The following is a 14,754-nucleotide window of genomic DNA, read 5'->3' as shown; positions in this document are numbered from 1 at the left end:
TGATTGTTCTCAAATCGAGGGGACTCAAGGAAATTCGACTAGCCACTTCCATGATGATATCAGTAGCCAAAGTACCGGATTACCGATCGGGGAAATTGACCGAAAAGACCGACACGCGTACGCCTTCGGTTTCGCCGAGCGGGTGATTCGCTTTAAACTCCGCATGACTATACAACGGGCTATTCTGTATCAGTGGTCACTTTTGGATGACCATCGTTTGTGCTGGCGTGATCGACTCAAGCGGACTCGGAAAACGGACTTGGTGGTTTACACGAGATTGTATGGCGTGAAATGCTCGATACTATCCGATACGGGGATTGGGATGGGGCAACGCAATGAACAATCCAAACGATTTTTGTGTGATATTAAAGTACAGATATGAGCGACTTATTAATTGTAGCTCGCGATTGTTAATTGAAGATTTTAGACTCGATAAAAATCGAGAAAATAATTTTTGCATTTGCGAAAGATATTGATTCCATGCTAGCATTATCTCTATTTCCTTCATTTTATCTTTGTATACAGACAAGTAATTTCTAACATTTTTAAATCAAAATTCTCTTTACATTTTAAAATGTTAGATTCTACATTGCATAAATTTGTTTGTTTATTTATTTTTTTTCCTTACATAAAAACATCAAACAACGATGAAAATCTCAGAAAATCTCACACACTTGCATTTTAATTGAATACATTTTCTTGAAATAAAAATAACATATAAAATAATACCGTCTCAATAATTTCATATGAAAAACATCGCTGCTTCAATATGATTTCCATTTAGTTCAATTTCGTTTGATTCAGTTTAATTGTTTTCTTCGACATTGATTGCCATTATATTCCATCACTTATTTCCTATAAAAATATCATTTTCCTGCGTGATATTTATAATGCATTATAAATTAATTCATGGATAATAGGTCACCTTAGCTAATGGCAAAGCGAATGAAAGCTACTTAAACGTTATCTGCATGCGAAGCATTTTAATCCTATTTAATTCTAAATTTTTTCAAATAAAATATAAAGATAATTTCTTGATATATAATATAATTCGAAACTATAGTAGTCCTATTTGAATTAGCGCAAAATAAATTCACATAATTTGTGGAGAAGACGCATCCTATCCTTACATCAAGGTCTATTTTCAGCGAACCTTCTATTTAAAATAAAGGTTACGCCCCTATAAACTTGCGACAATAGAGCGATAAAGCAAAAGGTAAAGGCATGTATGTGAGAGAAACTCGATTAAATACTTACTTTCTTCGGGATGCTTGACGGTGGAAAAGCAGCCGTCCGCCGACAGGTACAGCAGTAACGCGCCATTGGCCGGTAGCTCCTTGAAGCCACTCGCGAGGAACACTTGTACCTGACTGTAGGTCGGCTTGTACAGCAGGTACTTGTGCGGATTGTCGCGTCTCGGCGCGCCGTTCTCCGGTCCTGGATAAGGCCCGGGTCTGAAGGGCATCCGACCGGCGGGCGAGGCGTCGTGCAGATGATTCGGATCGTCTCTGGGTTCCCGCTCGAGTGTCTGCAGCATTCTAAACATGTCCATCGACAACTCACTGAACTTCACCTGATCGGCGCAATTGCCGACGATTAGGATCTCTTGGAGAGATAGGCACATGGGTGGCGATCGTTCGACAGGTGGACAGGTTTGCGGACCGAGCCTGTGAGTCAGCACGATCGGATTCGAGTCCGAGTGCAGGACTCCGACCGCGGACTCGGCCTTGACGAAGGCTTTGATCTCGTCGAGGACGAGATTCCACTCGAGTTGATCGTCCGGCTCGTACGTGCTGGTGTAATCGGCTATCTGGGCATCGAGCTCCTGCACGAGCTCCCGCACGAGCTTCATACGATTCAGCAGGAGGCATACGACGATGAAGCGGGCATAATACCTGAGCTTCTTCACCATCAGATCACTCCTGTCCTCCTTAGCTGCGCGGCTGTAGTAGGCGCGACCGCGTATCGCCGCATAAAACGAATAGGCCTCGTGCAGGTAGCTCGTCTCGCTGGTACGTAGGTAGTAGTGGTAATAAAGCTGACCGATCTTGCTGGCAATCTCGCCGATCTGCCACCTCTTGAGGCCATATTTTGTGTCCAGTATCGTCCTAGAAACAAACGAGATTGTACACCTGAGCGCGTACAGCACGTGTCCACATACATTCAATGTATATTTTAATTCTTCAATCATTAAATTACATTTCTCTCTCTCTCTCTCTTTTCAACTTTTAAAAATTAATTTTTTTTTTTTAATAAATTTTGTCACTCATGCCATTAATTAAATCATTTTTTAATAATTTTAAATTTTCAAAAACTTGTCATTTTTTGAGAGAGAAAACATGTGTTTCCATCTGAGAACATTGACAGTAAAATATATCTACAAATTTTTGTTGTTAGAAATAATTTGGAAAGCAAAATATATTTCTCGAAAAAAAATGTTAATTTAAATTAAAAATATTCTGAGAAAACTCATTTACTTTTTAATGTTTTTATATAAAAACAGAAACAAATTAAAAGTAATTTAATTTATACGATAGTGAGAATTTTTTTTTATATATAACTGAAAATATTTTTTAAACGATAAAAATTAATTGTAAATCAAAATACAGTTTCTTTTAACACATGCAACGATAAAATAAATATTTCCTAGTAATACGTAGTACTACACAAAGTTGATAAAATAATATATACAATTAGAAATTTAAACTTTTTTAATATTAAAAATATTGACGTCTAAAAAGTTGAGAATTTTTAATAAAGATACAGAAAATATACATATATGAAACTTCCTGTATATATCTTTTAGTTATTGCATACAAACTCTATAACATATTATGTGATTCATCATGTCTACCTATGGATAAAAAGAAGTTATGTATGTTTTATAAGTTTATGATAAAATATATACAAGAGTACATACATAAGTTGAAGAGAAGAGTAGATATGATGAATGACTTTTATCATTGATTATAATATTAAATTGTCATGTGTGAGATAACGCGTAAAAAAAAATGATGCATAATGTATAATATAGTTAATAACGAAACAACGAGAGAGAAAGAGAGAGAAAACAAAATGAGAAATATAACCGATATTTTTCCATTAATATACCTCAAAAGATGACATAAAACAAATTTATTTTATTATTATAAATTATTAATTAATCTAGAAAAATTGGAACGAAAGATCTGTCACATCATTTCAATTTCAAGAAACTCATAAGACTGGCTGACAAATGGATATATAAAATCTAAAGCGCAACGCACGAGGATTCGATCACGTGGGTCTCGCCATGCAGACCTTCATTTTCGTCATCATCATTAGAATGACAGATCAGCGACATCCGCGAAGTATAATACCGTATTGCAAACGTTTGCGTGTTAAAAAAAATTTTCTACTTTATATAAAAACGCCGAGAAAAATATAGTTCGATATTTTCTACGATAAGAATAATTTGCGGCATGCACACGGTCGAGCGTTATTACTGTCAAAATCGAACGTTTACTACTTGTTTCTGCTCGATCGAAAGAAATCACGGACGAACATGGAGGTCAGAAAAATCAGAGGAAATCGCTGAATCACACACATTTAAACGAATTTACAAAATCGAATCTATCAATTCTTCGCTGCGGATGTTTGATAATCGTTTGTCGCATCGATAATCTTTCATTGATAAATCTTTTAGAAACATTATCTGTTTTAATAAAGCCAATCTGTGAGGTAAATCGCTATCAGGTGTGCTCCAAGATGAAAATCGAGGAAAATCATGCTACAAAGTTACCTCTCTTTTTCCCTCCCTTTCTCACTTACACATCTACACATATACGCGCGCGTGCACGCTTTCTCTTTCTCCCTCTATCTTGATCGCTCACCTGTGCTGTTGCTGGAACTTCCAGAGCTTCGTGTAGACGTCAAAGGTACGCCCGAAGTAACCCTGCCACTGCTTGTGTCCGTATTGCGGCAGGTCGCGCAGCCCGTTGAACAGCTGCTTGCTCTTCTCGAGCAGGTGGCAGAACTCGAGGACGACTTTGCGCTCGTGGTCGTCCATGCCAGCCATCATGACCATCTTTTCGGCGAGTCGGTACCGCGGCCGGACGCTGGCTGGACGTCCTTCTCAACGACACGGTCGCGGCTGACCCGCGTGATAGCGCCTGGCGATTCCGCCACCCTTTTGCAAGGCGCCCACGACGACGGCGACGACCACGAAGACGGACCAATCAATACTCTTTCCCACCCCGCATCAGGGGGCGCAGTGTGCGAGCCGCCGCCACCACCGCCGCCATCGTGACGTTTAGCGTCAGCGGGGGCGGAAGCGGCGGCGATTACAACCGCAATGACGACATCCGGGGACATCTGTGCAGATATCGGCGAGACTTCGAAATACTTTCGCGAATCGATATATTCCTTCTTGAGGATAAAATTGATTCAAAGTGGAGAGAAACGCTTCCTTAGAAATCATCGCATCTAATGATGTATTGTAATTATTCGATATTGTATTGAGATACTTAAAAAATATTCAGATATTTTTTATTTTCCATATAAAATAATTTTAAAATGTCAATTCTTGCCTTAGAAAAGATATATGATAAATCTTTTATTCACTCCAAATTGTATTCCTTCTGTTGTAAAATTATCTATTAAATTTATTTATCATGATAGTTTTTATATTTTTGATTTCTTTTATCACATCGATTGAAAAATACAGTGGAAGATCTATTGATGATATTTTATTTATTGTGATTATATTAAATTAATACAATTTAAATATATCTTGCAAAATTCACAGATGGCTACAGATGTCTGCTAAAAATTTAATTACCTGTGGGTCGTTATTTGTCGACAAAATTCAGGTATAAATTTCTAACTATCCAATCGGTGGATCAAACATTATTAAAATCAATAAATTTCTATCTTATGGTAAGGAATACCGCGGGTAACTGCTTGGGGTTGGTCTTCGCCCAGTCGGTCGGATTTTACCCTTATTCAGTCACAGTTTTACTAATATATTTTTGATGCGATTACATCTGATATGACAGATCAACAAGCATAACCAACAGAAGGAATATGATTTAAAGTGCAAATGCCACAAGAATGTCGCAAAGCTAAAGAGTACGAAAATAATAAATATGATAACTTAATATAAATTCTTATAGATGTGTTTATAGTAATACAATAATAATTGTGCGTAAATAATTTTTATTTTGAATATAAAATATCTTAAACTTGCAGAATTAATTTAAGAAGCAACTGCACGAATCAGCTCGTCCAAAGTTAATAAACTTAATACTTTTCGAGATTTATAAATTTGATTTGTGCAAAAAAACACTTTTAATATTAAAAAAATTATAATGAAAAATTAATAATTAATTAATGAGTTAAAAAATAAAGATTTGCACTGCAGAATTAAAATTTGTATTTTCATGAATCTTTCTGTACAATCACTATAACATTTTCGTGCTACAATCATTGTAAAAAAATTAATTCGATATAAAATAATATTTATGATTTTGAGATTAAATTATATTTTAAAGAGCAAATCTCTATTTTAATTCATTAATTTTTAATTTTATATTTAAAAAGACTAAAAATGCTTTGTGTGTATATATGTGTGTGCAATGTCAAAAATTTATGAACCTCGAAAGTATTTATTCGAAAAGATTTATTAATATTTTGACGTTACTGATCTGTGCGATTCCTCTTTAAAATCGCACATACTTTGATAAATTAAGCAATTTTTTAGCAATAAAAATTTAAAATAAAAACAAAAATGCAAGGATTTAATGCAAAGATAAAACAAAATTTTATTTTATATTTTTTCTTAAAATAATAATATAAGTGAAAGGATTATTCATTTTATAATTATAATGTTAATTATGAATGAATCTCGAAATTAATTATATAATCTGGAAATATATAAATGGAGACATATGTTTGATTCAATTATTCTACTTTCGAATCCGCTTTAACATCTCCACCAATTAAGCTTATCACAATCTATTTTATCAAAGTATTTGTGCCGATATCTTTCACACAAATGCAAATTTCCGAACTCTTCCGAATATCTCGCTAACTTTCTACTTGTCCAGGCTCTAACGAGGCCTGTCGGTTTTTCTTTCATCGTAATTAAAATTTCCAGGCGAAAAGAGGGTAACACCACGCCGGCCAGGCATGGAGACCAGGGGGTGGTTGCAGCCGCTCGACACTTTCGTCGCCGCGGCTCGTTACGGCGGCAGCGACGGTGGGAGTTTTACCGCCCCGCTAGTCGACTACCGCCGTCTCGGCGAAGATTAATTAACTAGATAACGGTCGGTGGCTGGGAAAGAGGGCGACGAGGAGAGCGGATAAAAAAGAACGAGAGAAGGAGAGAAAGGGACCAAATAGAGCGAGAGAATCGACGGACGAGAGAAACGTGTCGGAGGCGAGGGAACGCGACGCAACTATGGGCCGACCATGGGGGTCCCCCACTGACGGACTACGGGGGTGGCGATCAGGGAGCCCTTTTCCAGCGGCCGGACGGTATAGAGTCCGGAGTATATCGACTGTGTCGCCTCATCTACAAGTCAATCAGGCTCGCGTGCCGGTGGCTCGTGAGGCCAGCTGGTACACGTAAGTAAGTAGCCAGGTCCCTGATGGGCACCTACATGCATCCCTCCCTCTCCTTCCCTTCTTCCCTACCTTCCCTACATAGGTGCCCGCGCCTAATATGAGGCGCTACCGTCGTCGACAACGAGCACCTTCGGCCTCGCCGGGTATGCAAGTATAATGCGCTATGGCGCATATATATAAATGCTTATGGTAATCCGTCGGCTTGTTTCGATGCTGGCCGGAAGTCTGTTAGATAGAACCCGTTCCGTATCGTCTATTCCTATCGGTACGTATAAGCCACTAACGGCGCTATGGCACAATGACGTTTACTTGCAACTGTATCGTGCACAAATTGCTAAAAAAAATTATACCTACGATAAAGCAAAAGAATCTAAAAAATATCTAAAGACGCAACGCGCTGCTTTGTGTGTTTTTATTTCAAATAATTTTTTTTTTGACGTAACGCCTAACATTTGACGTTTGGACTTCTTCAAAGGCAACGGCCCTTTAATTTTGAGACGAGTCAATCATTAGTCATTTAAAAGCCGCGACAAAATTACCTAATCGCGTATCAAGGATTCGTAAAATTATCAATCCAGGTGAAGCCGCGTATCCCGGTGAGTCAGCTCGCGATCGATGGGCCCGAATCACGGTCGAATCTATATACGATCTATATACGCGTCGACATGGTTCGAATCATGACTCGGCTCAAACGACTACGGCTTGCAGCCGGCCGTACAGCTTGTCTGGGTATAGACGAGTGATCATATCGGGTCGTTAACTGATATTAATAGCAAGGGCGCGGTAAGCCGGGTGGAGACTGCTGATTCTTTCTCTCTCTCTCTCTCTCTCTCTCTTTCCCTCCCTCTTACTCCCTCATCTCTCGCATTGACGTGCGCGCCCGAGCGGCCCTTGCCCTAATTGCAACAAATTAAATCAAACAATATCGGGGAATCCCTCTGCGGCTCGAATTCACGTGCGTTACGAAGCGTGCCGTGATTGTGCGCGCCTTTTCACCGTCGTCTTCTACGCGTCGTTTTTATAATTGACATCGACAGCTTTTATATAAGGTGTTTATATAAGCTTATATAAGGCATTTCATAGAAGGTGCGAACAGCTGTTTCAATTACTTCATGTTGAAGACATTCGTCAACACAAGCAATCAACTGACATAACTCACGCGTCCTTTATTTAAACTTATCAAAGTTCTTAATTTACTGTATTACTTTCTTTTCATCCATTCATTGTCAAATCTTTTATAAAAGTTGAAAGGAATCTATAATCAATCTGTAATATTTTTAAAGATACAAAAACTATCTTTTACGTAACTCCTTTATTTTCGCGTTATTCCTATAAAAGACTTGAGAATCGAATTAAAATTTTTAATTACATAATTAATAATAGCATATTTATAATTACAAATTAAAGATCCATTATATGTATACAAATACTACAGTTATCAAAATATAGCTCTTAATCCGATCAAATATTCATTAAATATCTTAAAAAATTTCTTAATAAATTGTATTCCTTCAAAAAAAGAAAGAAAAATACGTAATGTTAAAAAAACGGTTGTAATACATTCGTAGTATTTCTAATTTATTTTCAGAAATACGTGAGAAGAAGATTAATGTGTGTTACTATTTTATACGCTAGTACTGTTCTGGTACTGTTCATCCCGATAAAATATCGTGACCGAATTCGCAAACACGAGACGAAAGAGATTTTTAAGCATGCGAATAAATTCGCATACTTTTTAATGTGTTGCTTTAACCTGTTGAATGCGTCGCTGTGTTCGTGACAAACAGTGATTACATTTGCTCTCCCGAGTCAGATTCATTTTTTTTTTTTTTTCATTTTATCATTTCGACGATCGCGTTTTATGCACGATAAGCGTGTTACTTCTCTTACGATCTCCTCAAGTTTGCGAAAGCTCACTATAAAGCGTCATTGCTTTCCGCCTCTATTATTCATATTCAGTGCTTTTTTATAGTACGAACAACATGAATGATTCCTGTAAATGTATCAGACATTTCTTACACTTTAGCAAATTAGATCTAATACAAAAAATTAATAATTTTTATTAATAATTGTAACTCTAATCTTGACAACAATATTCTATAAAATAAAAAATATTTTTTAAAAATGAATATTATATTTATACAATATATTTTATTTTTAATTTATTACTATAATTTTTCTTTTTACGTATTTTTTTTTGTGTCTCTCTCTCTTTCCCTCTTTTTATACAAATGTATATTCTAGAAAAATTATATAATATAAAAAATAAAAGTTTCGATTTTTGTATGTGACATATCTCTATTATATATTTTTTTATGTTTTATTATAACGTATTTTATAGCTTATTGTGTGTCTTAGATTTATGTAAAGATCTTTCCTTTGTAACAAGAATTACCAATTATTTTCACTATTTACAATTCATATAGAATATAGTATTATGTATTTAAAAAAAAACATTTTTTTAGTCACTGCAATATTGATTAATTTTTCACGATACAGTTATCTTGTCTCAGTTGTTCGCTTTAAAATTTAATACTTTAAATGACTACATCTTCTATCTCCCAAAAGTCACGTGTAAAAGCATCCTTGCTGCTTGCATTTTAAGAAAGAAAGAGAAAGAAGAGACGGGAATAAAAAGAACGATCGCGGAGACGACTTTTGATATTTCCTGCCCTTGCCATTAGCCAAGCAGGACTTGAGCGGGACGGAGCGGGGATAGTGCGGTGGATGCGAGGAAAGCCTCAGGAAGCTCTAACTCACGAGCAAAGGGGCAACCCACCCCGTTCGACCGTGCCGGCCCCTGCCATTAACATTAACCGAGCACATACAGGGTGTTTGCAATGGCATTATCGATCGTCCTGGGTGAAAAAAGACTAGCGAATCGAGCACTTTGTACGATACGTGCAGGAAACGCCTAGTTTACATTCACGAAAGCCGACTAAACGCCGATAGACTCGTCCTCGCGGTTACACGTGGACCCCGTGCGTGATAAGCGATTACCGTTGGTGAAGACATCGCCGAGGACAATATATTTTTCACGATTGTCTGAAGTTATATGAAATGCAGTATGACAGTATATATTTTGCAAAAAACTGATTAATTTTAGAATAATCAGTGAACGAAATCACTTTGCGATTTTTCTAATGTCAAAAAAATAAAAATCTGTTTCTAATGTCAAAAAATAAAAATGTTGCTATAAAAAAAGGTATACATAGCGAGAAAGTATAATGATGATCTTTTGCGCATGGAAAATTAAAATGTATTACTATCTAAAATATCTTTATAAAAAACAGAATATTTCAATAATCAATTGTTTTATTTGAGGCGCATCCTGATCTATAATGTTTTCCTATTTAAAAAAAAAAATGTCTGCGAAAAGTTTTTCGATATTCTTAACAAAATAGGTACATATTATTATACAAATAATAATTAGAATTTTAAAAAGTCTCAATACTTTGAAATATATGCGCAGTTATAACGTTAATACAAGATCTTCCTTCTTTTTCTATTTAAAAATACAACATTTCGTGTATGGTTCGGATATGTTGTTGTTTGCGAAGAATAAAACTATCAGACCGACGGGATTTTTACATGACAATGCACTTCGAATCGCACGGATCACGATCAGTCGTACAATGCATTGATGTTTCTCGCACGATTGACACCGCTTCTCGTCCGACGATCGGAAACTTTACGCATGAACGAAGAGATACGACATTACTCATGGCAGTCATAGGAAGCGGAACAACGGCAATGACCATCGTTAAGAGTGTCTGAAGCAAATGTTAAGATAACAATAGAACCGTTTAAACAATCTCACAAAATTAAACTTTAATAATATACGTAAATTCAGATTTAATCCGAAGTAAATTGCACGCATAAAAGCTCCACATTTTTAATAAAAATTTTTACAAATTTTTTTTAAAAGTAGTTTAAATGGAGAGATAAAAATAATCACAAATATTAACTAATAATAACAATGATGGATTTTTTAATAATAGATTAAATAAAAGTACTGATAATATCTTGCTTCATTTATCATATCTTATCACTCCATCGTTCTTAATAAAATTTGTATTATTCATCGATATATTAATTTTATCTGTTTTTTTTTTTTGTAACAGACGGTGTATTATCATTATACAATCATTAAAAACAGGAAATCTATATAAATTTCGGGAATATAATCTTCATCTACAATCGCTTTTTTCAGAATTATCAAGATCATTAATGTTTTTTTAAAATAGAATTTTGTATTTCTGTTTCTTGCATATATTGTAACTGATAAACAAACTTAACTGTATCATATCACTGTGAAATAATATAGAACTCAAAAATTTAGGAAATTTTTACGAGAGATATAAATTATTATTTTATATAATTTATATTAAATCTAAAAATATTAGAAATATATTTATAAGTTTCTAAATTTCAATCATACTTTTATATTTGTAAATTCAATAGATACAGATATTTATTTAAATGTCTGCTTTCGGATGCTTTAACTTGTATTTTCAATACAATTTAAAGTTGGGGAATTAAAAATGTCACCGTGATAATAGCACATGTTCTTTCTCTTTTCTCTCTCTCTCTCTTTCTTTAATTAAGCATCTTTATTTAGCTCATTCATTGTTTCTTTCGCGTTAAATGGATGATATATCGGTTTTTCGCGGCATGGAAATTTTTGACATTTGCACACGTGTGCGCATCTATCTGCGATGTGAGTTTTATGCAACGCGGGATAACGAACGGAATTCTATTAAATCGGAGCATTGATTTTGCCTCCACTGCCGATGGTGCGCGAGTTGGTTAACGAAGGTGGCGATAACGATACATTATTATCGCGATACCTATGAATATATGCTATCCCCCTATGCCCGGGCTGCCCTTTGAAAATCGTATACCAGGCACGTGTCCGGCCTGTCGCGCCCCCGTTGTTACTCCACCGCGTGGATCAGATAATTTTCAGTACAAGTAGATACAGCTCGCTGCTATTCGCACGGCGGACCGATCTCGCGCGGAGATCACGCGATATCGCTGATATATTAATCAAACAAATTGGACACATTTCATCCGTGTCATCGAACGACAGCGACATGCATCCTTCGATTCTTTTTTAATTTCACGGTGAGTAATGAATAATTTTTCTTCTCGTCGTCCCTTGCCTCTTTTTGCCATTTACTTATTTATTTAACTTTACAAGATTTTATTATATTTCATTAATTTTATTATATATATTTTAAAATTATTAAACTTTTAATTATTAATAATATTAAATTTTATATATTATGTATTTATAAATATATTTATAAATATTTTAATATTATATATTAGATTATATCTTAATATTGTATACTTGTAAATATATTTACAAATATCTTAATTATTGTATAATAAAAGTTTAATCTTTCTTTCATCAGGAATATTGTATTTCAAAATTATTTTAGTTTCTCACCAAAATAATTTTTTTTATTAACATTATATCAAAATAATATTTGTCTCTCTCTCTTTGCACATTATGTTTAAAAATCGTACAATAATTATAACCAAATTGCCGAAAGAAAATGGCGCAAAAATATATAATATTTATAAAAATATTTATAAAATAAAATATTAAAATATATATTTATTACATAATATTTATTATTAATATAATTTAAAAAGAAAATTTGCATATTATTCAAAAGAGAAATAACTTTACATGGAATTAAAATTCTTTCGATGGTATCATTAATCCCTAATTTATGGCCTAAAGTTCGATTAGGGAAGCTGATTTATTTCCATCACTGTCAATCTGTCCCGTTTCCGCCATCCCTTTTCTTAGAGTAACTCGGCGCTGTTATTCCGAAAGCACATTCGTGTCGCTCACGGAAAATCGCTGATCGGCACCTGATCGTGTTTAGAAACGTGTATTTTATTATTGGCTTTCAGCCCCTTCCGCGCCAACAGGCGTCCTCGGTTCTCGCGCGGCTCTTTACCTGCCAGCCCGCTCGACACGATCAACTCCTCCGACACGATCAGCGTCAATCCATTCTCGCTCGTCTCCTCACCGGCGCTTATCGCGCTCACGCCGGTATCCTCGGCATCAATAATAATAAAAGCACCGTGGGGGATATCGCGCCCGTCTCGTATGACGCTCCGCGGGAAGCCTTCCGCCGCGCTTCCCACCTATCTACGTACCTATCTAACGCGAGAAGCGGAGGGTGAGACCGAAGGAGAACAGTAGCGGGATGAGAAAGACGGAGAGACGCAGACTGACGGAGGGAGACTGGAAGAGAGAGAGAGAGAGAGAGAGAGAGGGAGGGAGAGAGAGAGAGAGAGAGAAGATACAGCTTGGTGGATGATCCCGCCTCTAAGGAGCCGCTCCGTGTCGGAGAGAGGCCGGTGGTATCCGGGGGCGAGAGCGACGATCACCCCCGCGCGTTCTCCTCTCCCTCTTCGTTCTCCACCCTCGCCGCCACGTCTCTCCGTCTCCCTCTCGGGTGCGTTCGCTTCTTCCCTCTCCCCCTCCCTCCCTCCCCGCGGAGGACGTACCGGCGCAGGCTCCGATACAGCCAATCGTCGGACCGCGACTGATAACGACGCTCTGCCAAATGTGCGTCCGTCGCACCGCGGCCGAGTCCACCACCGAGTAAGTGGTCCACGCGCGTGGTTCTGACAAACTCTCGGGATATCCCGGCGAGCGGGCGCAAATCCGCCGGTAATCATTGATAATCCCCGCGAAGGTATCTATCGGTTCCGGCACCGATTGAAGGGTGCATCCGCTCCCTCGCGTTTCTTACTCGTCCGCCGCGATCCTCAGTGTCGATCCCCCTAGATCTCTTTTCCGAGAGCCCGAGTACGGTGCGTACGCAGTGAGGAATCAAAGTGAACGTAAAGGCTCTACGAACAACCTAACCGAAGATACCTCGGAGACGAAGATCGTGAGAATCGAATATATATATATATTTATCGATTATATCGGCGAGATCAAGGGAGATATTTGGGGGATCGAACTGGATCTGACAGTGCTGGACAAGACATCACGTAGGCCCCCGCACTGACGGTAAGCGCGCGATATTCCGATGCGGTTCGGATCGAAATGTTTTTTTTTTCTTTTTTTTACGCGTGACGAAAGAAGTTCGAGAAAGAATTGCGAGAGAGGAAACCGAAGATTGTCGGCCGCGCGTTTCCGTCGCATCGACATTCTCCGCGCGACGGTATCTCTCGCCGATGAAACAATATATCGATAACACCGAAACTGGCCGCGATCGTTTTGCGATTGTGCAGCCGCGGATTTATGGCGATTTTCCATTTTTCGTTTTTCTTTTAAAATTGTATACTCTTCCACAAGTTCTTTATTGATCTACTTAACTTATCGCAACACTAGTCGCTTTTTATTTTCATTCATTTAATGTAATATTTTTAATATATACAAAAACAATTTTCTATCAACAATACTAATTAATAATTATGTTTTATATATTAATAGTCAATTTCCTTTTTTTCTAAAATGTTATTTATGATAATTAAATATTGAAATAATATTGCAAATATTGAAATAAAAAAATTAAAAAATTGAAAGAAGTAAATTTATTTTTTTTTCTTTATTCGCTTGTTGAGTTTTTTTTAAATCGTATTGTATGTGCTTGTTAAAATTAAAATAATAAATATGATATAATGAGAAATATAATAATATTAATTCTCATAAATTGTATAAGATATTAAACACTTTCATTTTTCATGTTTGCTGTTTCGATTGTATTTTTAATGAAAAAAAAATATATATATATATATATATATATATGTGATAATAAATTAAGAAAAGTTTTCAAATATAATTAAAATTAATGTAAAGCAAAAAATTCTTTTCACATTTGTCTTCAGTCACTTTCCTCGCATTAATATTCCAAGAATACCTAAAAGAAACCAAATAACTAATCATACAAATATTGATACCCCAAGCGGAAATGCATAAAGTTTTAAAAACGTTTTCAAATTTCATAAATTATATATTTAACGGTGCTAGTTGAGATCTAATAAACTCCAGTACGAGATCTGGGAATTAAATTTGCGCAAACAAAAGCACTTTGGTCAAGCGGGAAAGCGATATGTCCCTGTAACTCGTTTACGGGATCTTACGCACGTAAGAGCGGACGTAAAAACGCA

The 14,754-nt window shown here is 36.4% G+C and overlaps 2 protein-coding genes across 6 annotated transcripts in view; one reads left to right on the top strand and one right to left on the bottom strand.

Annotated features, from left to right (window-relative positions):
• The window catches only part of LOC126851982 (protein SCAI), a 30,577-nt gene that overhangs the window by 4,902 nt on the left and 10,921 nt on the right, over positions 1 to 14,754 (bottom strand). For 3 of the 5 annotated variants that reach the window (XM_050596399.1, XM_050596400.1, XM_050596398.1), the window contains exons 3-4: positions 3,873 to 4,464; positions 1,258 to 2,108 (exon numbers count right to left, since the gene is read on the bottom strand). In XM_050596399.1, the coding sequence (XP_050452356.1) occupies positions 1,258 to 2,108; positions 3,873 to 4,066 (1,045 nt within the window). In that variant the 5' untranslated portion in view covers positions 4,067 to 4,464. The remainder of the gene's footprint in view (positions 1 to 1,257; positions 2,109 to 3,872; positions 4,465 to 14,754) is intronic. The other 2 variants (XM_050596402.1, XM_050596403.1) reach the window with 2 other exon arrangements.
• LOC126852007 (transcriptional regulator ERG homolog) overlaps positions 13,213 to 14,754 on the top strand; it is a 48,300-nt gene continuing 46,758 nt past the window's right edge. Inside the window, exon 1 of the mRNA XM_050596450.1 lies at positions 13,213 to 13,651. The gene's annotated coding sequence lies outside the window, so the exon portion shown is untranslated. The remainder of the gene's footprint in view (positions 13,652 to 14,754) is intronic.

This window comes from Cataglyphis hispanica, chromosome 9 (genome assembly GCF_021464435.1).
Source record: "Cataglyphis hispanica isolate Lineage 1 chromosome 9, ULB_Chis1_1.0, whole genome shotgun sequence".
Classification (NCBI taxonomy): domain Eukaryota; kingdom Metazoa; phylum Arthropoda; class Insecta; order Hymenoptera; family Formicidae; genus Cataglyphis; species Cataglyphis hispanica.
This window is presented reverse-complemented; position numbering and strand designations above follow the sequence as displayed.